General features: G+C 33.5%; 3 protein-coding genes across 3 annotated transcripts; 2 read left to right on the top strand and 1 right to left on the bottom strand.

Annotated features, from left to right (window-relative positions):
- Positions 1-1,285: 1,285 nt before the first annotated feature.
- LOC132546745 (large ribosomal subunit protein eL22-like) lies at positions 1,286-3,089 on the bottom strand. The gene is made up of 4 exons (XM_060210464.1): positions 3,074-3,089; positions 2,273-2,392; positions 1,755-1,876; positions 1,286-1,466 (listed from the first exon to the last, which is right to left on the bottom strand). Exons 1-4 carry the CDS (start codon positions 3,080-3,082, stop codon positions 1,319-1,321), a joined length of 399 nt encoding a protein of 132 aa, XP_060066447.1. The 5' UTR covers positions 3,083-3,089; the 3' UTR covers positions 1,286-1,318.
- Positions 3,090-3,508: 419 nt separating this feature from the next.
- LOC132546738 (AP-2 complex subunit mu) lies at positions 3,509-13,216 on the top strand. The gene is made up of 11 exons (XM_060210455.1): positions 3,509-3,588; positions 3,956-4,083; positions 4,650-4,915; positions 5,237-5,319; positions 5,843-5,978; positions 6,646-6,796; positions 7,285-7,416; positions 7,705-7,840; positions 9,808-9,905; positions 10,344-10,455; positions 11,319-13,216. The coding sequence occupies exons 2-11, from the start codon at positions 4,010-4,012 to the stop codon at positions 11,451-11,453; spliced, it is 1,323 nt and encodes a 440-aa protein (XP_060066438.1). The 5' UTR covers positions 3,509-3,588; positions 3,956-4,009; the 3' UTR covers positions 11,454-13,216.
- Positions 13,217-16,025: 2,809 nt separating this feature from the next.
- Positions 16,026-22,316, top strand: LOC132546763 (ceramide-1-phosphate transfer protein-like). Its single transcript, XM_060210481.1, has 2 exons — positions 16,026-16,147; positions 17,631-22,316. Exons 1-2 carry the CDS (start codon positions 16,026-16,028, stop codon positions 18,139-18,141), a joined length of 633 nt encoding a protein of 210 aa, XP_060066464.1. The 3' UTR covers positions 18,142-22,316.
- Positions 22,317-24,457: the final 2,141 nt, after the last annotated feature.

Raw genomic sequence — 24,457 nt, 5'->3', positions numbered from 1 at the left:
CAAATCATGATGGCAATAGGTCACCATGAGCTTTCGGCTCAGGCGACTTAAAAACACAATTTCACCCCTTTGACCCTGCCCATCAGCCAGGATCAATATGTACAAACCATCAAGCTGTCATCCATCACTCATAATTCTAACAAAGTCTGAAATATTTCCAATGGAAATTAAACAAATTATGCTAAAAAAATCTAGTTTTCCTATATAAATTATAGTAAACTCTACCCCCTCCGAACAGGATATGCAAGACCCTTAGGCCATCAAATTCACAATTTTGGTAAAGCACCTTAAGATGCTTTCATCCACTAAGAGCATTTGATTCCTCCATATCTGTGTGTTAAGAAGAATTTTTAAATTCAAGTCAATTTGACAATTTTTGGGCCCTTGTGGGGTGAGGACTGTATAATTCACAATTTTGGTTCATCTTAAGCAAAGGCAGTTTTCTGCGAAATATCATTAAAGTCAGAACAGATTTTTTTTTAAAGTTGAAATTGTTGAATTCTTTATGCCGAATGAAGGCGATTGCAATTGTGTCACCATGAGGTGACCTATAATGCCTGCAAATGATATGTTGATCACAGATATGAAACTGCTTAAGCTCTGGCAATTTTCAAAGATACAAATATTTCCTCTGCTCATCGACTTTTAGCTTTTACCATATACAACCAAATTTTCTCATACATCAGATTTGTAAATATACATCCTCCATTCTTAGAATTTAATAATATAGATCATAATAGATCTGGATACTTCACTTACAATGTAAAGACTGGAGAAACCTGGACTGTCTCCAGTATGTCCTATGCAGGTAAGTTTTTCAACTATTTCGATTATGAATCAACAAAATAGAATGAAATCTGAAATTGTGGAAAAAACCTTCAAGCAATGTAATTCCTAAAGGGATCTTCACTTCTACCATGGTGTGGTTTTGGTCTTTTCCTTACTCTCCCGTAAATTGAATATGTACAATTCAGGCCAACAGGAAACTCGCATATGAAATTGGAAAATAATTAAGAAATCCTCAAGAAATTTATGTATTTAAATCCAGAATCATCAGACATTTTCCCCTCCTCATAAGTCCCAAAATTGTCTGTGCACAACTTGAAACCGAGTTGCAACCTTGCAACTTTGGGAACATTTGTATGAAATTAAGAGCGATCACAGTACTTCTCAATAAATGGTGATAAGAATAATTAAAGGACACACAGACGAAGGGCAATTTGAACTGTCGGAACAACTCACTATCTGATGGGATAAATTTCAAAATACAACCAAAACAACACTAGACTGTTGAGCGACTTTAATGTAACATTTATCATTACTCGTCACCGTCATCTTCCTCCTCATCCTCGTTGTTGATCTGGAAGTATCGCAGCTCATAACTCTCCTTGTTATTGGCCACTACTCTCAACCAATCACGAAGGTTATTCTTCTTCAGATACTTCTTGGTCAGGTATTTCAAGTACCTATAAGTATCAATAAAAGAGATTTTTAATATTTGAAAAATTAAAATAAAATTAATTGAAGAATAGTACAAAAGACAAGTTTATAGTGGCTTTCATTACAATACATATCTAATCAGGCCAAATCAGGTAAAAAGCTAGCGAGAATATTTAAACTTCAAACTTAAAGCCATGCTAGATACTACTGCAATCATGGATGATAACTTTGTAAAATGAAAAAAAAAATCTGAAAGCATTCTTTGTTTAGAGTGAGCATACAGGCTTTACCACATACTTGTTATTGTGAGTTACCTTTTAGAGAAAGCAATATCGGCATTGAGGATGATCTTATTCTTGTCTCGGTCCAAGTTCACATTGGTTCCAAAGTTGTTGGTCTTTCCTCCAACCTTGATCCTCTCATGTAAAAACTTCTCCTAAAGATCAGAAATGGAGATCCATGGGATTAGGGAATATTGCCCTAATCCTAACTAGGGAAGTCAACCCTAGTTATAGAGGCTGGTCAGTCATTATATTCACTGCCAGTACTATATACAAAACATCTTAATACAATATAGATATTACAATATCCGTTCATTGTATATCCAACCATTTATTTATCAGTACAAAAACAGTTTAAGTGAAGAGCATAGACTGACCAAAAGGCATTAATTCAACATTAAGTGATTGATTTATATTAAACTATGTGCTCTAAGAATTTCTATATGTATATACATCAAAATAATTAATGAAGAATATAAAAGGTTTTACATATATATATGTATTTCAACAATTTGATGAAGATTATACATATCAAAACCATAAATCCTTACAAAGCTTGCAACATCCATAATGCCATCCTCAACAGGCACTGTGCAATCAATGTTGTACTTGAGACTGGTCTTCTTTTTCTTGCCCTTGCCTCCGGCGGGCTTGCCAGCTCTCTTCACAGCCTGCAGGACATTAAAACAATTACATATTTATATTAATAAATACACAAGTGTTAAGTTCTATTAAACATTAGCGACTCTTAACAGGTTCGAACTAGCGATCCGTACTCTCAGCTTCAACAACAAAATGCTTTTGTTGCAAATTTTCAAAAGAACTTCGTGTTTTCATTACAATTGATGCAGTGGTAAGAGTAGGTTTTCTATTCCTCGAAGCAGTATCTACCCCTCCATTGTAGGGTAATTATCAGTATTGTGAAACAGGCCGTCAACAGCCTCGCATATCAATGCTGTACTGTACCGATATGCGAGGTGTGCCCACTACGTTTGGTTTCTCGTATTACTTAGGAAATGTAATATACTATTTTTTTTCACTTGAAAGGACATAGATTTATTTACACAATAATGGTTAGCGACCAGATAATAACTACTGAAGTTATCATAAATACCAAAGTTCATTTATGTAACGTAGGTCTGAAGACATTGTGAATTCGGTATCCTGAACCCACGTGTCTGATATCACGTTTTACAAAATATTGCCCACCACGAATTAAGATCTGTTTGGCGGTTATGATTTGCTTGTTATGAAAATACGTGCACTAAAAAACAATCTGCATTTTATTTTGGGGTATTTGAGTGTGGCATAAATGTTTTAAAAGGAAATATGATCGGAGACGACTTCAATACCTGTGGCATGATGGCGGATTTATAGGAAAAGGACGTTCACAACGAGACCTTGTAAGATCTTGCAATTACTTCAATGTAATTCTTCTTAAATCATTGAGGGTGTATTTTTATAATGAAAGTTGAGGCAAACAATAAAATGTATTGAAATATTTCATGTATCAAAAAGATTTTCTTTTATCGTGGTCGCGAGAGTATGCACTAATAAATTAACCGAAAACGGTTGTGAATAAATTCGCATCTTCAGTCGATATAAGATTAATAAAAATGATTAATTCTGTTGAAATGTATTTAATATTAGAAGATAATATAATATTTACTTGATGTTTCAATATTTCAAAGGTTTGTTCTGGGAAGTTGGCTTACTTCTTGATATAAATCCGGAACATGTTTACCGCTAAAAAAAAGTATTTTCACCATCAATTATAGCCGGAAGTAGAATTTGTAAGTTGCCGGATCGATCGAAAACCATCGAAAACGCCTGCTACTGGGCTTATTTCTTATCGGATAAGCAAGGGGTAAGACAATTCCAATTTTGTATAAAGCTTTTAACGTTTAAAGTAATTGCTGCATATGATAAGAAACATCAAACGTTGTGATGAACATTTATAGTGGGTGTGTGTTTAAAATCTGCATACTTGATTGCTAACGTCAGACCATTTGGTGGGCGGTTCCTGATTCCTGATAGATGTAAAGCATTGAAGTGCAAGTACAGTTTCTCTTCATATAGTTAATACGATGTTCACCAACACACTTTATACTCCAATTATTACTTAGAGTCATCCCGTTTAGAAATTGATACAATGTAGAAATGTGAACAGTTTTTATTTTCATGTATAATGTTCATGTCATTTACCAAAGTAACTAATATTTATTGTTTTCCAGTACTCGTGCCCATGGAAGAGTGACATACGGACTGGTTGACAGGAGAATGTCAATATGATTGGCGGGTTGTTCATTTACAACCACAAGGGAGAAGTCCTTATTTCCCGCGTGTATAGGGATGATATTGGGTAAGCATGTATCATTACAAAGGTATCCATTTTCCAGAATAAAATGTGGTTCTTTTCATCTAAATAGTTTTTATCGCATGCAAACAAAATCCGCGGTTCCATTTTTTTTTCTCAATTTGACACTTTCATCACACAAATAACCTTTTAAGTGCTTGTTATCTGATATGGATGCAAAGTGTGTATCTGAGAGAATACAATTAACATATCAGGGCCGCACTTCAAGGACATCTTACATATAATTGTATACCTTGATATTGATAGACAGTGTACCAAATGACCATTAAACTGGCCAGTCAATATACCTTACTTGTTACTCATAAATGTTTGAAAGTTTATAAGGGACATATAATAATCTAGAAAAATAAGTCAATGTGATTGCATTGCCATCTATAACTACTCTCCATTCCTAGGATATATCATTTTATTGGTCATTTATCTGACATATTTGGTGTATGTCAATTGTACAAATATTTTGTCATTATTGCAAAAGGTAAACTAAACTATATGGTGGGATTTTTATGTAATGTTAATGTAAAATCTTTTCTGATGTTATTGTTTTGATACAGACGCAATGCTGTGGATGCGTTCAGAGTCAATGTCATTCATGCCAGACAACAGGTGCGGTCACCTGTGACCAACATTGCCCGAACCAGCTTCTTTCATATTAAAAGATCTAACATCTGGTTGGCAGCAGTCACCAAACAGAATGTCAATGCTGCCATGGTCTTCGAATTTCTTCTCAAAATGGTGGAGGTCATGCAATCCTATTTTGGGAAAATTTCAGAAGAAAACATCAAAAACAATTTTGTGTTGATCTATGAAATTTTAGATGGTAGGTGAATAAGTTTCAGTTATCATTGTTTATGTTCTTAACTTTCATATGATTAGATTCTTCATAAGATAAAAATAAAAGGAAGAAAATGATTGCTTCCTAACTTTAATTTTTCTGTTTCATGATAAAGAGATTTTGTTTTTAAATTATACATATACTGATTTTTGTAAGAATATAAAGAGGTTTGTGAAAGGTTAATTGTAAAAAAAAAATTACAGTTCTGGTACATATTTTTTATCTCGGTAAATGAAGAATATGTTACAGAGAAAAAAATATTTGACATTAGCATTATTACCTCATCTGTATTGTTTTTCTCCTTAGAAATTTTGGACTTTGGATACCCACAAAATACAGATACTGGTATTTTGAAGACGTTCATAACACAACAGGGAGTCAAATCACAGGTGTGTTCAAAGTTACCATAGATATTTGAGGATTTATGCCATATTTAGCACAAAATTATGTAATATTCAGTTGTTTTTCTGACATATAACCAAGGAGTGAGATGATTAGTGGAATAAAAGATTTCAGAAAAGAAGATAATTAAATTTTCATGCAAATTATACATACATAATCTATTACCTTAGTGTGTTTGAAATCAATTCATCTCGGACTGAGATAAATATATTGCTAACACATACAGGTTCTATCAATTCACATGAAAGAGTGCAAAAGTGATCATAACATGGTGTAGCGAGGATGATCCAGTGATACAATTGGGATAATCCTTTCCCATTGATACATAATCCCAGTAATGGTAGGGGAATAATCCTTTCTGAGTGATACCAGAAGAAGCATATAGTCTAACACCATAATAAAGTGAATCTGTCAGACATAATTTATAAACCCTTTGGATGTGAAGTTAATTGTACTGCAGTTTCATGTCTTCTCTTATTATTAAAGTTTTGGTCACTTACTGTTTCATAGAGTAAGGAGGAGACCAGCCAAATTACATCACAAGTAACGGGACAGATTGGATGGAGACGTGAGGGAATTAAGTACCGGCGTAATGAACTGTTCCTAGATGTTTTGGAGTCAGTCAACCTCCTCATGTCACCTCAAGGTTCGTGTTCTAGTAATTTTATAGTTTAATGGGTAATATCAATCATCACAGACTTGGCTATCCTCATGTTAATTACCTATGTACAAGACTGTGTTATCCACAAGTTTGTTTCCTGCCCACAAAGGCTAGGCTGTCCACCAATTAGTTACCTACCTACAGACTATGTTGCTCACAAGGTAGATATCTACTAATGGAGGCTAGGCTGTGCACTAGTTAATTATCTACCGATTAAAGGTTTATTGTCCACCTGTTAATAACCATCCCACAAAGGTTAGGCTTTCCACCTGTTAATTACTTGCTCATGAACATTAGGCTACCCACCAAGGGTAGGTTAGCCGTCAGTTAATTACATACCCACCAAGGCAAGACTTCACACTAGTAAATTCATAATCACTAATTTTTTTTTTCATCTTTCACAAATTTGTTTTTCATTTTTCAGAACAGATTGAACTCATCCCATATTCACTAAACAGCGTCAGCCATCAAATTTTACACTGATTAGATTTTGTTGATTATCAGTTAAAGTCAAAAGGTCACACCTTAACCACGTTTGAAATAAAAATGTTGTGTACAGTATATCTCATGAACTCCTGAGTTAATTTTGGGTGTGACTAGGAGAGATCTGTCACTGAGAGGATTGTAAGATGTCCGTCTTTGTAAATTCCAGGTCAGGTGTTGAGTGCCCACGTGGCTGGGAGGATTGTGATGAAGAGCTACTTAAGTGGGATGCCCGAGTGTAAGTTTGGCATCAATGATAAAGTCCTGATGGAAAGTAAAGGGAAAAGCAGTATAGATGAGCCCACTCCACGCACTGTTGGGTAAGTCCAATGTTGATGGTTATTGGAATTCTATATAGATTCAGGAAAGGGTTTATGGTGACCATTATTGACACTCATTCAATAGATCAGTACTTAAGTTAGGAAAATTCAAATATTCCAGGAAAGATTAAATTCCACGCTAGACGTCATAGAAGCATTCCTTAGATATTGAATTATCATAGTGGCTATCTATTTGTCCTGTTGCTATTTTGTGTTGCATATACTGTCTTAAATTCCTATTAAATTATTAAAGATTTCATGTAGAGGTACCCACTTAAATGCAGATTTACAATTTCTTGCACAAGTTTAACAAATCTCTAAGGAAAATTGGAAAAGAATATTTTTGGATATATACAGTGCGACATACATCCTGACAGCCACTGAACCTGTTTGTGTTCCATGGTGTAATAGTGTACTTGTTTGGTGATAGTATTAGAAGAAATACCTGGGTTGCTTTATGTTTAATGAGACAAGAATTTGTTTAACAGTGGGACAACCTCTGGGAAGAGTTCCATTGCCATTGATGACTGTCAGTTCCACCAGTGTGTCAAGCTGAGTAAGTTTGAGACGGAACACAGCATTAGCTTCATTCCTCCGGATGGCGAGTTTGAATTGATGAGGTAAGTAGAATCATGTTTATACTACAAAGTCTAGAAAACAATCTTCTGAAATGTGAGTTATGAGTTTCCTAATGATGTAATCATGTTTACATCCAGTCAATGAATTAGTAATAGGAGATAAACATTTAAAGTTTTGAAAATGAAAAATTTCATTACTTACATAGTGAATTTAGTTCATGTGAAAAAAAACCCTTTATGTTTTAAGGAAGCAAAAAGACACTAAATGTTGCACTGAGCACTGTATTGTAAGTGTCCTATTTCTGTTGTACATGATTTATGTATGTTTAGGTACCGGACCACCAAGGACATCAGTCTTCCCTTCCGTGTCATTCCATTAGTCAGGGAAGTAGGACGACAGAAGATGGAGGTTAAAGTCGTTGTCAAATCTAACTTTAAACCTTCACTCCTTGCTCAGAAGATTGAGGTTAGTGTAACTATCAAATCAAACTTTAAACCCTGACTCCTTGTTCAGAATATTAAGGTTAGTGTTACTATTTATACCCTGACTCCTTGTTCAGAATATTAAGGTTAGTGTTACTATTTATACCCTCACTCCTTGCTCAGAATATTAAGGTTAGTGTTACTATTAAGGTTAGTGTTACTATTTATACCCTGACTCCTTGTTCAGAATATTAAGGTTAGTGTTACTATTTATACCCTGACTCCTTGTTCAGAATATTAAGGTTAGTGTTACTATTTATACCCTGACTCCTTGTTCAGAATATTAAGGTTAGTGTTACTATTTATACCCTGACTCCTTGTTCAGAATATTAAGGTTAGTGTTACTATTTATACCCTGACTCCTTGTTCAGAATATTAAGGTTAGTGTTACTATTTATACCCTGACTCCTTGTTCAGAATATTAAGGTTAGTGTTAGAATATTAAGTTAGTGTTACTATTTATTAATTTATACCCTGACTCCTTGTTCAGAATATTAAGGTTAGTGTTACTATTTATACCCTGACTCCTTGTTCAGAATATTAAGGTTAGTGTTACTATTTATACCCTGACTCCTTGTTCAGAATATTAAGGTTAGTGTTACTATTTATACCCTGACTCCTTGCCCAGAATATTAAGGTTAGTGTTACTATTTATACCCTGACTCCTTGCTCAGAATATTAAGGTTAGTGTTACTATTTATACCCTGACTCCTTGTTCAGAATATTAAGGTTAGTGTTACTATTTATACCCTGACTCCTTGTTCAGAATATTAAGGTTAGTGTTACTATTTATACCCTGAGAGAATATTAAGGTTAGTGTTACTATTTATACCCTGACTCCTTGTTATTAAGGTTAGTGTTACTATTTATACCCTGACTATTTATACCCTGACTCCTTGTTCAGAATATTAAGGTTAGTGTTACTATTTATACCCTGACTCCTTGCTCAGAATATTAAGGTTAGTGTTACTATTTATACCCTGACTCCTTGTTCAGAATATTAAGGTTAGTGTTACTATTTATACCCTGACTCCTTGTTCAGAATATTAAGGTTAGTGTTACTATTTATACCCTGACTCCTTGTTCAGAATATTAAGGTTAGTGTTACTATTTATACCCTGACTCCTTGTTCAGAATATTAAGGTTAGTGTTACTATTTATACCCTGACTCCTTGTTCAGAATATTAAGGTTAGTGTTACTATTTATACCCTGACTCCTTGTTCAGAATATTAAGGTTAGTGTTACTATTTATACCTTCCTTGTTCAGAATATTAAGGTTAGTGTTACTATTTATTAGTGTTACTATTTATACCCTGACTCCTTGCCCAGAATATTGAGGTTAGTGTTACTATTTATACCCTGACTCCTTGCCCAGAATATTAAGATTAGTGTTACTATTTATACCCTGACTCTTTATTGAGGTTAGTGTTAGTGTTACTATTTATACCCTGCCCACTCCTTGCCCAATATTAAGGTTAATATTTATACCCTGAGGAATATTGAGGTTAGTGTTACCCAAAAAAATGAGTTCAGTATTAGTCTTTTACTGTTATTCCCAGTACTCATTGACCACTGTAAATGTAAACACATTTGACCTCTTTATCACTTATTGTCAAATAAGTTCAGTGATGAATTTATACATGCACCATGATTGCTGCATCAGCAATGTCAAAGAAATATTATGACTGTAGTGTGATACTTTCAGTCTGAAAAAAACTGAAATAAGATTACTGCTGAAACCTATGTTAAAATATTCAATAATTCTTCTGAGAGGCAGCAATTTAAATGAGTAATTGTCTACCTTATTTTGCTTATAATAAAGCATTCTGAAAGTATAGATTCATGGCAATTTGTCAACGATTCACCTGTGTATACAGCAGTAGTGGTAAGCTACCACTAAAACATTTAAAAATTTCATCACTTAATTTGTCTGTTTTGTGTTGTAACAGGTACGCATTCCAACTCCTCTCAACACTAGTGGTGTTCAGGTGATCTGTATGAAGGGCCGAGCTAAGTACAAGGCCAGTGAGAATGCTATTGTGTGGAAGTAAGTATCTACTCATGGAACGATGTTGCTTAGGGAAGTTCCCCTTTAGTCATTTCAAATCCCTGATCAAGGAATGACTGCATGAGCTAAAGGTCTGTTAAAGAAAGTATTCAGTACAAAATATTTCTCAGAAATCACTGTCATTTGGTATATAAGAAGTATTATAGGTTTCAAATTCTATCAAAAAGAAACTTACAATGATAATCTAAAATGAATGGCAGATACTAAGGTTCAGCTCTGGCTATTACTTTACCTTATATGGTATCATTAGTAACACATTGCCATTTTCCTTATATGGTATCATTAGTAACACATTGCCATTTTCCTTATATGGTATCATTAGTAACACATTGCCATGTTCCTTATATGGTATCATTAGTAACACATTGCCATTTTCCTTATATGGTATCATTAGTAACACATTGCCATGTTCCTTAGGATCAAGAGGATGGGTGGAATGAAGGAGTGTCAGCTGAGTGCCGAGATAGAATTACTTACTACTAGCGACAAAAAGAAGTGGACCAGGCCACCAATCTCAATGAATTTTGAGGTAATATATCACATCTTAGTATTTACATCTAGCAAAATGGCAGTAGTAATTTTAGTTTTGCCAAGGATGAAAAGTCACAAAGCAAGGTTTGGTGGATCTTTTCCAAAGCTGGCGGTTTTGTTAACATGTCACTATTAAGTTTTGTATTTAGACCTATTGCTCATGAAGATTAAGCAAAATTTATATATAACAAGATCATAGTGGACACCTCAACACATCCATCATTTTCAAGTTATCATTCATAACTTATAGTCCAGCAACTTCAAAAATCTGTGATTTAAAGTTTCTCATATAGTACATGTGCTATTCCAGACAAACCTGGAATATGGTTACATTGTATTTTAACCGACCAAATAGACTCCATGAATTTCATTTATTTTTTATTATTTCTTTTTGTGTGTGTATTTTTGGGACAAACATTCTGATTTTGAGAAAGAACTACAATGTCTTTATGGCTATTCAATTTAGATTTAGTTCAGTCATATTTAAACAAGTACTGTAAAATATAGTGAACAAGTTTTCCTCTTTTTTTTCCTGGAAAGATTGAGATTTGTGGGATAAAAATATCATATTTGAATGAATTTTGAGAATTGAAGAATTTACTGAAATTGGATTTCATGTTTTACAATGCATCAATATTTGAACATGACAAAATATCTGTGTTTTTCACATATTATTATGAAAATTAGCTTGGAAACTTTATTTTGGTGGGAGGGGGCATAAGTTGAAGTGTATTATGAATTTTATGTGAAAGTTAACCATATTAACAAAGATGGCAGGCGAGACATATAATGACATGGGATTCTTGTTGAATAGTGAATTTTTTTTCAAATGAAATAAATATATGATGTTTGGTGTTCCAGGTACCCTTTGCACCATCTGGATTCAAGGTTAGGTATTTGAAGGTGTTTGAACCCAAACTAAATTATAGTGATCATGATGTCATCAAGTGGGTCCGATATATTGGCAGGAGTGGACTGTATGAAACAAGATGCTGATCACACTGAAATTATAGGAAGGAATGAAACATCTCATGAGGACAAGGAGTTTCCATAGTTCTTAGACCATTAAAACCTGGCAATTTCTGTATGTTAGCATGGCCAAATCTGTCCTTTTTTACATCTGGGTTAAATGAAAGCACATTCAGAATTTACTGTATCGTTTGGTTGAAATTGTTTCAAAATGAATACAAAATATCACCTTGTGCAATCTATATGTAAATTGAAAGTAGAACAAATGAGATTTTTTTGTGCAAGATGTGTTGATATTGTTTATCACCTGGTGTAAATAGATTGAGTAACAGACATAGGATAGTTTCCAGCTTCATGTGTCTTACTGTTGTGTATGACAGTTGTTAGAATACTCTAATGTTGTAGCTTAATATATCGGGGATTGTATAACAGTGTATGTATCATAGCAGAATATGGTAGTTTCATTTTAATCATCAAAATCCGGAGACGGGCATGAAAGTACAAGTATATATCTGTACATGTTATAGATGAAGGATATTACTAATTACAATTTGACTACAAGAATGTAATCGATCATTCTAGTCTGTGATTTTCATTATGTGGTAGTGAATATGTCTGATGAAATTGTCCATTGTCTATGCCCCAATTTCATTCCACGTTAAATGCTTAAAAATCAATATGTCAACCCTTCCTATTACATGGTATATAGCCTTACTCTTTTGAACAGGAATATTTATTATGTGCTAAATGTGCAAAGTGCTACTTTATATAAATTTGTTTTCCATCAGGGATTGTATTGTAATCTCAGAATGGTTAGAAAATCATGTGATCACCTCTAATTTCCATATTGGCTGCAGGTCAAAGGTCACAAATATTATCTCAGCACCAGCTGCTGATCATGTGATTAGCTAGTAAACAGCTTTTTCAAGTAAGGTGTTTCCTTGGGTGTTAGGCTGCTTGAATACATTTCATTATTGTTGGACCTAGTGATTTCATTTTATTTTCTGACAAGTGTTGACTTCTCAAATCTGTCAGGATTAAATACACATGAAAAGCGATGAATTAGTTGTCTGCATACGACCTTGTAATTTTGTCCATTGTCACATTTCGTAGAAGTGATTGTAACATGGTCATTATCTTTTTGAATATGTAATCAGAGACAAGCTAATTTCAGGGGATATTTTGTCTTTAAAGTGCATATATGTGGAATTTGTATATCTAAAAGCAGTTTATGATTTGTAGGAATTAAGTTGTGAACTGTGTTTGGGTGATCAGATTTGTTTCATATTGTATTCCTACGTGTAATGGTTGTGTAATGTTTAATGATGAGATGGAAGAGTAAGGTGGTGTTCCGTATTATCACTGTAGATTATATTCTGTGAAATTAATTTTAACAAGTCGGGTAGTAAAATAAGTCTGCAGAATCAAATTATATATACAAGTCAATAAACTATGGTATGTATTTACTCTGATTTTTAGGTCTACGGAAGAAAATTGTAAAATGCAAACATATGGAACAAGATATCACATGAGAATATCATGTATATTGAAAAACAGAACATATACAATAGAACATGCGTAGTTAGATATTGATTGAACTGTGTAATCGATTGCCATTCCTGTGTTCCATCTTCTAGAATAAAACCAGTCATTCAGTAGTGGTGTTTACATTAAAAACACAGCAGTATGTTTTACTGTCATATAATCATTTGATATGTCATGATTATCATTGACACATTCTGTATATGTATGTATACATAGTATATAACAATAAACACTCCATGTCCCAATTTTGCGTTATACTTTTCATTGGTACTTTTATCAAATGGTAGTCTGTTCATATCACCCTTCACTGTCTGTCCTTAATCACTAGATTACAAGCTCATTCTCAAATATCTTGTGTCAATCCACAGTGTTACAGGTTTTGTTAAAAGTTTAATTTGCAAACAAATGACCCATAGGTCGCCATCTTTGATATTGACAATGTTTGACAATACATGTATCTCAAATTTCAAATTAATTTCCTTTTGCTTCCTAGATGTATGTAAGGTTCACCAACGGGTTATGCCAAGTGGTTGACAGCAATGGACATTGCTAGGTATCACTTAACTTCTGTATCTAGACACTCAACTGTACAAGCTGACTAAGGACTAGACAGCTAAACTCAATCAACTATCACACCTGTAACTGAAAGCATACACAGCCACAGTTGTCTTGAATTCCTCCAGAAGCAGTGGATGAATTTAATTTGACTGATTTAAAGAAAAGATAGCTGTCAGCCATACATATTGTATTCTTACTTTTAACAAGATATTTGATAAACATTGATCATTTCCAGGGAATTGTAATGGTACATTTGTAATGTGAATTTGAAGTGGATGGGTAATTGCCTAGCAATAATTTTCACAGTCCTCACACCGGCTACACGTCTTTGTTTGTTTGTTTGTTTTTTTCCAGTGTCATTTCCATAGATCAAGCAGTTAATTAAAAACAAATATCTCAATCATGCATACTCTGATGTAACCAAATCTCAGTGCCTGTAATTAGAAGGATGTCAGGTTAAGCTCATGAGTCTGTAACATATGTGATAATGTAGGACATTGAGGATGTCACACTGGAATTGATTATACCTGAGTTCATCTGGTTCTTTTAAATTTGTTGTTGATGTTTTATTGTTAACTTCAGCCTCACCGTGATTTCCTAGTATCTCCGATATTGTTACTACTTCCCAATTGGTTTGAATATGTAATGACCTCCATTTGGTAAAGTATACCATGTTTAACAATTAGTCTATAGGAATCAAGAGGCCTAATGGGTCTGTTTAACTTGTGTATTCCTAAATTATGTTTCAGATTCATTAGCACCTTGGGAAGAAGATTTAATATGTCACCTTTGACTTCTGTTATGTGCAAGTAAATGTTTCAAAGTTCCAGATCAATGATAGCTTAGTGGGTAAAGCATTAGATTTCACAACTGCCAGTAAAGATATGTGTTATTCAGGTCCCACCGTGAAGGATTGAGAAGTTAAGATCACGGTTTGCATGTGTCCTGTGCTGCTGTGGATGTGCCCTTGGGCAAGACACTTTATCCAAATTACTGTGGATAGCATGGGGCAGCCCTCCTCCTGATGTTCATTGAGATAGGCTTCCAGCAAATACAAGGAGGTCCTTCTTAAAAAATAACCTTTTCTGTTCATGGTGTGTTAAACCAAGCAAAAGAAACGGACAGACAAAACTTCAACATGTTACAAGCTATGTTATAAGGATAATTATTCACTTGACCGTCACTGTTCTTATTCTCCTTGTACTTCTCCGTGTAAACCTTTCTTTTTTTCATATTTTACCTTAGTTTTATGGAATATAAGTTTGGATTATGATAATGTAGCCATGTTAATATGTTTTATCTACCTCTTGTGTGAAACTGGATATGTAGAATTAATAATATTCAACACTGTCTATAAAGGTCACTCAAGGAAGCAAAGAAAAGTGGCCTTTATACAAAGATGGCCTTTATAGAGGTCCAATTACTATGAATTGCAATACACAGGGAAACTAAAAAGTGACCTCTGTAGATTGGTGACAAAAATAAATAAAAAAATTTAGTATTCTTTAAGAAATAGCAAGAAACTCTTAAAGTCTGTGACATTTTGGTTATTGCATGCTTATGACTAGTCTAAAAGTTGAGCGGTACCATAAAGGACCAAGGAAATCTGATGTGAAATTTGAGAAATCTGTCTATAAATTGATTACTTCTCAAAAATAGCCACAGCAAATTTTATCTTTCAAAATACAAGATGGTGAACTTTCGGTAATTTTGCTTCTGAACAGTCTCAAAAATTTAATTGGACACCCAGGTAATTAAGCTGCATGTATTTTGCGAAAACGTGATTACAAATTGTAACTTTCAGAACCTAAGATGGCAGCCACCTTTCTCTATTCTCGTATTCATTCTCCATTATTCGAGCATTTAAAAAGTAGTCCACTGAGAGCCCCATGTTAATATAATTACACCTAACACACTTTAGGTGTTCATGCTTAACACTAAAAGCAGGGACGTATATGTCATATACGTCCTTGCTAAAAGATAGCAAAAATTTCCAAGTTATACTGGCATTTCAATGCAACTTGTCTGTGAAGGACCATTTCAGCAGAGGTGCATTTTTGTTAAGCTGTATTGTTCATTCCACTGTGGTTAACAATTTACATTCCATGGTAATTCTATATATTCTATCATCTCGTATTTTCGTGACTCTGTACAAACATGTTGAAAGGGGAAAATTATCAAACACATTTCCCCAAAAGTTGGATTTTAAGAGGCTTCAATTTTTCCAGTTCACGCAAATGTAAACCATTCTACTGAAAGACAAAATAACAAACCATTCTAGTAAAAGACAAAATTTAAAAAAAAAACACAGAAAAAAATTATTTTGTTGAAATCATGTCGAGATTTGGACTACTATTTTTCGGTAAAATTACTACTGTAAACAAGAAGTAAAATAGCTTTACATGCTAATTCCGGATTTTTGATAGCGATCTTATCTGAATTTTATTTCAAGAATCGGGGTGAGAGAAACGCTTTGTTTGATGTCGTGCGAGGAAAATGGCAGAGACGACCGAGAACTTCAACCTCGTCAAGTTGAATCAGCTCTTTCTCGGCTGTTTCCAAGAAGACGATGTTATAGATTTAGATTCGTACGTTAATGCGTACGATGAACTGAGCAAGTAAGCGGATCGATTTTGTTTTTTTTATGTTGTCAATTTATCATATTCCGAAAAAGCGTTTGAACGTTACAATTAATTATTAACCGGCTGGGGAATATCCTTGGATTTGGAAGAATGTATCAAACTGAAAACTCTAACTCATCCACAGATCTTAGTGGATAACGTCTAAAACTTTAAAAGCAGCTTCCTGTGAAGTTATCGAGTCAAGAGAGATACAACAAAATTGGTAGAGCGTCAGACTGCGGACGTATACCCGGTAATACAGAGGAATAAAAAGCTGTATATATCACATTGTAACGCTAAAGCGAAATAATTCGAGTGAACTGTCTTACTGTGTTATGAAAACACGTTTCTCTCCAAAAGTACTTTTTAAAATAAACTGTAGTAGAAAGTTTAATATTTTAAAATTTATTGTGCTAGTTATTGTGACAAAAATTCTGTCCACTCTCGATATTTATGAAACAAAAATGCTATTTACACTGGAATATTACCCTATGTTGTATATCACTTTCAGCTGAAGTGATCTTTACTTAAATGGCATTAAATTGAAAAAAAACTGGGTAATTTTCTAATTGACTGGTGTAAGGTTTGTGATACTTAAGTAATATTCATTAGTATTATTTTTCTACAAAAATGAGATTCACTTCTCAGTGACAAACAAAATGGCTCTGGTCAGTCCTTACTAACTACAATATTGGGGCATGCAAACACAAAAGCTAACTGGAGATATGTCTCCACTGGGTCTAGTTTGTTTATGATTGGAAACAACAGGCAGATATGAACTTTCAAACGAACTGACTCAGTGCATGGTCTCCCTAATAAGAGACAGGTGCCAAGTCAAGCTTGATGTCCCTGCCCATTTTAGTAGTAAATTCATATATACACACATTAGTATAAAGAGCATGATTTTATAGCATGCATTGAATCTTTAACAGTAAAACACATCAGAATTGACAGCATACATGAGCTAATTTGTATAAAATATAAATATAAAACTTCTTTTCAAAACTGTTTTACAAAATCTAATCTCTGTGGAAAGCTGTAAGTATGTAACATTACAACAGGACAGAGATTTAGCTGCACACTTGTTGATGGGATAACATGACTGTGCTGTTACCCACAAAGTTCTACTCATAACATAAACATGATAATTTAGGGCCATTTTCATGCACAATAAAAAAAAAACTTGCAGAATTTGTGAATGCCAGTAACATTCAAAATCAGGAGCCTTTCATGGTCATAGCCGAAATAAGCAATCATCCTATGGGCTAGATACCCAAAAAAGAAATTTGTAGGTGGTATATTATTGTTATGTTGTTGTAAATTATTAATCATTGACCAATCAGATGTCCTGTTACTAATATAAGTGTGCTTAAATTCATTTTATTCTGTCAGTTGGCTATAGTTAATAGACTTAAGAATATACATGTATTTTCAAAAGCAATTCTATGTTAGTTAAAAAAGAATATATTTTATCTTGCAGATTATTTGGTCTTCTGGGTAGTATATTTGGCTTTGTTGTCGCAGATGTTGTGGAAAAGATAGAAATACTGAGGGACTATAGAAAATCTCCTGAGGGAGAGCATTACAAATCTGTGCAAAGTATGATTAGCTATGAGGTACAGCAAAATATCACAGATAACAAGAAAAAGGCTTCAGGAGCAAGGACCTTGCTTCGACTTCACCGTGCGATGGAGTTTACAGCAGAGCTTATGAGAGATGTGCGGAATGCTGAAGAGGGGGCAAAGATGTCCACCATAACAAGGAAAGCTTACGATGGTACATTGTCTAAACACCACCCTTGGCTTATACGTAAAGGTGTTCATGTTGCGATGTACACACTACCATCACGGAAACAACTGCTGGAGAAAATTATGTTAACTGATGACCAGTCAAAGGTTGAAGACCTTATGGAGGCAGCAAATCTTCAGGGAAAGATGTATGATATCATTCAAGATATATACAAGAAAGAAAATCTTCTCAATTTACCATGATTTAACTCTTAGGATATATGTATTTTTTAATTTATTGCTTTACAAGGATATCTACAGTTTTTAATTTATTGCTTCACAGGAACACGATGTTCATGTTGTTTACAGAATTTCTCTGCAGTGAGACTATTAAGATGCTTATTAATTCTAGACTTGAAGAATAAATATTGCAATGGTCTGAATATAGAGTGAAAATAAAAGTTGGTTTTATTAATTTTAAAAATCAGAGTTGCAGGCCTTTGGATGTCATCACCAATTGAAATGAAAGTTGTAATAATTAAACAAACATTGTTTACAATTGAAGATGAAATTATCTTATGGAAAAGAAGTTTGTGATTGTGGGTGAGATGAATGCTGCAGTAATACGGGAGAGATATTTTCTCTTACCCTGGATAGGTAAATCCACCCTTTTTCCCGTTATGAGATTTCCTTGTCTCAAGGGTTGAGACATGCAACCCCCATTGAGGCATGCAACACATGCTCTTTGCACGTTGTGAAAACATTTGAAGTGACGTCAATGACATTATCCAGAAGTGGAACTACTTTCATGAGGTCACACATATACACTAGTTCATTTGCTTCTGAAATCTTGTGTTATCCTCAAAACTGAAAACCCTGTGTTATCAAAATATTATTAAAAATATATATAAAATATCAAGAGTATAGATTTATTTGCCATTTTATTGGCTTGTGTACTTGAATTATACTAGGTGCAAGATTAAATCAAAATCTGTGAAATGTCTGAGGCACGGGAATTGTCACTGTTCATACAGCATCCACATGTTTTCGTTTACACACAATACGCTTCATCTTGCACTTGGACAAGGCAAACAAGGTAAGAGAAAAATAACCATTCACCCGCTTCAGAATGCAACAGGGGATCTCAACCCTTGGGGGAAGATTATTAAGCTGTAAAACACTTGGTAAGCCTCATGTTTGACAGCTTGATGATCTGCTGCTTGGGTTGACATCCCCATATTTCACCCATAAAGGAGTGAAAGATTCTATTAACCTTGGATGGGAGAGAGGTATTATCATAATGAAAACTATAAATATAATGAAGAATTGTTGCTATTGTGTTTGAGAGGAATGGAGAGATGACTGTCTTAGAATATAGATAAAGCTCACTATATATCACTCTCTTTGTAAAAATGTGTTAAACTTTTAAATTCAGAACATGACAAGAACAGATCTGAAAAAATTGACAATGTAGAAAATCAGAAATATTTATTTGTCCCAAAATAATGTTAATTCATTGTACCGTGTTGTGTATTGTGCTTTTTTTGTGGAAGTAGTCCTAAATACTTTCTAATGTATCTTTTTTCCCCCTCAAAAAAATTTATGCTGATAAGCTTTAAAAGTAATACAATTATAGTGCTAGGTATAGTTGTGTTAATTAGTGCTCTGTTTTAGTGAGGCTGTGATATGAAATATGGTGTACACCCACATGTGCATAATGATATTGCTGTAAAGTTGTTGGATTATACAAACAAATAAACAAGTATACTGAAAGTAAACCCAATACGGCTTATCATTTCTATATCATAGTCAAGTAGCTTATAATTTTGGAAGTAAAATTTTATTAGGCAGATAAATCACTTAATTACATTAAAAATGTATTCTCAGAAATTATTTAAAATGTGTCGTTGAAAATAAAAGTTTAAAGGAAATTGTGTTTTTGAAATAAGTTTGCAGGCAGTTGTGTTTTTTATATATACATAAACATATATCTACAGATGTTACGGATGTGTTACTTGGGCTTATAAAGTTTATAAAGAGTTATCTCCACTTTATCTGAACATTGGAATTTCAGAAATGTGTCTGCAATCAATTTATCCTGTCCAAATTTCTTTTCAGAATTATTCTGGAAAGCAAGTGTACAACAAGGCAGCATATGTCCTCATTCCAGACTGATTGTTTCTTTTGAGTAGATGATAAATGCTGTACAAAGTGTTAGAAACAGTCATGAAAGGTCTGCTTTGAATTAGCATCAGATTGTAATGTCAGTAACATATGATACAAATGTTGTAAATAAATTGAACCAAAGTTTTTGCCTAATGCACAGGTGTAAGGAACAATTTCGAACGATTTGCTTGTCATTGGAATGAATTGAATGTCTGACATTATTAAAGATTAAATGAAATCATTTAGTGTCTCAAACTTTACTTTATATCAATCTGTGATACATTGGGTTTGTGAGTGATGTTTTTGTGTTATGTCTACTATTTTAACTATATAATTGTTTTGTAACCTTTACACGAGACGGGAGACCCACACTTATTGATTTTTTTTCATGTTAAAATCTATCAGCTGTGATATTTTTGTTAAATGAGTTCCAAAGTTTTCGTTGTGTTCTGTTGATACATAAATTCTTTTGATATACAAAGAAGTAAAATTTAAATGAGGTCAGAAATTATTGATTGTGTATACATATCAATCTATCATCACAAAATCTGCATGTTCTCTAGGGAATTAAAGTGACATCACGGTAAAACATGTTTTTCCTTACCAATATTTAGTTTTTGCATTTATATATAAAGTGTATCACCTTCTGAACAAAGGTAGTTGGTTTTTGCTGACATATGCACAAAAAGAGGTGATCTTATAATAATATAAGGGAAATCCAGTTTGAATTTGTAAATTTTTGTATCATACATGATAACGCCTGCTCACGATCACAAAATGCCATCACCTGTAAAATATGACTTGCCGCCTGAATCAGTTGGCAATTAATGCTATTTATTCGTAATTCTGAATTGATTTAGAGTTATCAAATAACATTTGCTACACCCATGACAAAATCAGGTGCTAAAAAAATGGATTTTACTGTGTCACTGTCGTCACTGTCATTTCTGCCCACCATCATGTGTTTGTGTTTTGAAAATGAACTGCCTCATTTTCAAAATTATTGCGTGATGTTATCAGCACTAATTATGTATAAATTTGAGAGGGGTTTCCTGAACTTTAAGTGTAATAAAAAACATGTACATAGAGAACATCTTATCAGTGTCTTTAAATATAAGCTGTATTTTGGCGAGGGTAAAGGAAGACCTCAGCCAAAATACAGCTTATATTTTAAAACATTGACCATGTAATCTATTTATCCCGATTGATTAACATTGATTGATAATCAGACTATTGAAACTTAAAACAGTTTTGGTGTTCAGTCTTTATTTACCTGACATTGATGTAATGCTGAATTTTGCCTGATTTTTATTTTTGCATAGTTCCAAACTTCATCTGATATAACAGCGATTTTATATATTTTCATGAATCAACTTCTTCATTACAACATGTAAAATCACTTATTTCAACAAGTATTTATAACGCTAAACGAATATTTAAGTAAATTCAAAGAGTAATTCTATTGAATTTCTGCATGTGCTGAAATACAGCTGTTTTCCCATCACTGCCGTGTACAGTAAAATGTATGTGGCAGGTGTTTTCCGACAATGGCACTGCCAATTACAGGATTAAATCAATAACAAATTGAATATCTTTACTGTGATGTCCCTTTAATATGTAATATTTTAAAGTATTTTCAATGGTGTAATATACTTTGGAGAGTTTTTTGTTGGCTGTGCAAGTCAGAAAACAATTGTGATGTCATAATATGGACAACAACATCACATCATGAATTAAAAAAATTTCACAACAAATGACTGCCCCTATTTGATTTCGTTCTCCATGTTTTTACTTGAAAACCTGTCAAATTGTAACAATCATGGGACAGAAAGTATCATAAAGTTGTTTCTGTTTCGAACCAAATTTGTAATTTTTACTTATATCACATATGAAATGAAAACACATTTAAGATTGTATAGTTATTACATGGTATTTGAATATACTGTTAAGGTTGGGTTTTTTCGGGGTTTTGTTCTGCAGTATGCTGGGGAATGGAATGAAACTGAAAAAAAAAACAAAACAAAAATTGAAAAAAGAAAACAGTCGTCTGGTTTTACGACTTCTGTGAAAAGTACATCCCTTTTGTTAACAGCCTTTTGTGAATGTACAAAAGTTTGAACCATCAGGGAAAAAAAATACCTTCACAGTACTTGGATTTTTTCTTTCTTCAAATCTTTTCTGTGGGAAGCACTGAAAATACCACAAAATATATTTTCATTATCCTGACTATGATACACTGACTGTATTGATTTTATTAAACCTTTTGAACCTTTCATGCTGTTGTTGTTAATGAGTTTTTAACATCATGAATCATGCTAATATTTAAATTTCTGCTTCAGCCTACGTACCGTAAAGCCATTATTTTGTTCCTTCAAAAGGGACAATAACGTGTGTCAAATAAACAGCCAAATTAAATACCTTCAACATGTTTTGTGTGGCCTTACAAAGCAGTTTCCAGAATATAGCATGTACATGATATATACATGCAAAATATATTATCTGACTGCCTGTAATAAAATGTATTGAGATGCTTTTGGGAGCCACAGACACTGGATCGGTACTGTTGTTGAGCGAGTTGCTTCATTTCTTGATAAAATTCATTTAAATAAAAAAGGGACCCAAAAGTTGTTATTTGCATTACAGAAGTATCTTTACTATAAAACAAAGCTATGTTGAAAAAATCTACAGAATGAACATGATGAATTCTAGACAAAGAAATTCACAAAAAGTGTTAATACATAGTAATTTTTATTTTTCAGAAAAATGTAACAATTTGTACACTATAATACATTACATATTAATCTATTTGTAAAATTATCATAAATATACAGGATTGCCCTATGTGATGAAATCTTCCCTTTAAGATAGGCCATGTATGAATATTTCCATTGTTTAGTAGTGAGTTATTTCATCAAATACTCTACAAACTTTATATGACAAGTACATTTCAACACTACATCATAATTGGTGTCCTAAACTCTGACTTTTCCTTGGGAAAAAAAACACCATCAAATATATCATTTGTACCACCTCTTCTGTGTTTAACAGCCTTTTTGCTTGAATGAAAATGCACTATTGAAAACAACTTACCAGTGCTATTGAAACATACCATAGCAAGTTAAGTTCTGCATATAGAATTTGTCTTCTTTCCCTGAGAAACTCTTAAGATTTATAAACTTACACTTCTTGAACAGTCACTCCAGCAAAAGTGAATCTATCCTATCCAAAGACTCATGGTTTTGGTGACCTTTTTCCAGAATTAATTTACAAGACCATGAATAAAACTAATTCAGATTTGAGTCCTGGCATGAAGTGTAGATATTTTCTGGAATAGCTTTGATTTTTTTCTCTCTCCAAGATGTGGATCAAAAAGTGAAATCAGTCCTGATGAAAGAAGGTAAATTATTTGTTGTATCAAGTTAGTTAAATTAATTCATTAGGAGAATAAGTGTTCCTTTCTACTTGTGTGCTACTGTTTGACAGGCTGCCTGTAAATATGTGGCTGTTTGAAACGTATCCATATATGTGATACTATTTGAGAGGTATAGACCTGAGTGTATATATGTGATACTGTTTGACAGGTATAGACCTGACTGTATATATGTGATACTGTTTGACAGGTATATGTCCTGTTTGTATATATGCGATACTGTTTGACAGGTATATGTCATGTCTGTATATATGTGATACTGTTTCATGGTATAGACCTGTCTGTATATATGTGATACTGTTTGACAGGTATATATGTGATACTGTTTCATGGTATAGACCTGTATGTATATATGTGATACTATTTGACAGGTATATGCCCTGTCTGTACATGTGATACTGTTTGACAGGTATATGCCGTGTCTGTATATATGTGATACTGTTTGACAGGTATATATGTGATACTGTTTCATGGTATAGACCTGTCTGTATATATGTGATACTGTTTGACAGGTATATATGTGATACTGTTTTATGGTATAGACCTGTATGTATATATGTGATACTATTTGACAGGTATATGCCCTGTCTGTATATGTGATACTGTTTGACAGGTATAGACCTGTCTGTATATATGATACTGTTTCATGGTATATTTGTGATAAAATCATTCATTGCTGTTTATGTATGACACAGCCAGGTCTAATATGCCAATGTAACTGTGTCAGTGTGAAAGACTGTAGAAGGTATTGTTGTAAAGGAAAGACATTCACAAGAGGTTTGCAGATTTAAAGACATTCATACATCACATGTTTATTTCCAACCAATCAAATTCAACCATTCTACCACTTTTCACTTCACACACTCGAATAATACATCTATTTAAAGTGTTACAAAAGAAACCAGAAACGTTTTAACATTGGTACTGGTTTGGCCAGAAGTCAAAGACATGACACAGAATACATGGTATTGTATGTTACGCAGA

Source organism: Ylistrum balloti, unplaced genomic scaffold (assembly GCF_031769215.1).
Source record: "Ylistrum balloti isolate Yb309-2 unplaced genomic scaffold, AGI_CSIRO_Ybal_v1 Utg369912, whole genome shotgun sequence".
In the NCBI taxonomy this organism is placed as follows: Eukaryota; Metazoa; Mollusca; class Bivalvia; order Pectinida; family Pectinidae; genus Ylistrum; species Ylistrum balloti.
The sequence above is the reverse complement of the archived record's forward strand: the minus strand, read 5'-3'. Positions and strand labels throughout refer to the sequence as shown.

Excerpts from the sequence above, each read along its gene's own strand:
- LOC132546745 (XM_060210464.1), bottom strand. Across the intron at positions 1,877-2,272 it reads TTATGGATGTTGCAAGCTTT|GAGAAGTTTTTACATGAGAG; the intron begins GTAAGGATTTAT and ends TCTGATCTTTAG. Across the intron at positions 1,467-1,754 it reads GATATTGCTTTCTCTAAAAG|GTACTTGAAATACCTGACCA; the intron begins GTAACTCACAAT and ends TGATACTTATAG.
- LOC132546738 (XM_060210455.1), top strand. The coding sequence starts at position 4,010 with ATGATTGGCGGGTTGTTCATTTACAACCACAAGGGAGAAGTCCTTATT. Across the intron at positions 5,320-5,842 it reads AACAGGGAGTCAAATCACAG|AGTAAGGAGGAGACCAGCCA; the intron begins GTGTGTTCAAAG and ends ACTGTTTCATAG. Across the intron at positions 5,979-6,645 it reads CCTCCTCATGTCACCTCAAG|GTCAGGTGTTGAGTGCCCAC; the intron begins GTTCGTGTTCTA and ends TGTAAATTCCAG.
- LOC132546763 (XM_060210481.1), top strand. The coding sequence starts at position 16,026 with ATGGCAGAGACGACCGAGAACTTCAACCTCGTCAAGTTGAATCAGCTC. Across the intron at positions 16,148-17,630 it reads GCGTACGATGAACTGAGCAA|ATTATTTGGTCTTCTGGGTA; the intron begins GTAAGCGGATCG and ends TTTATCTTGCAG.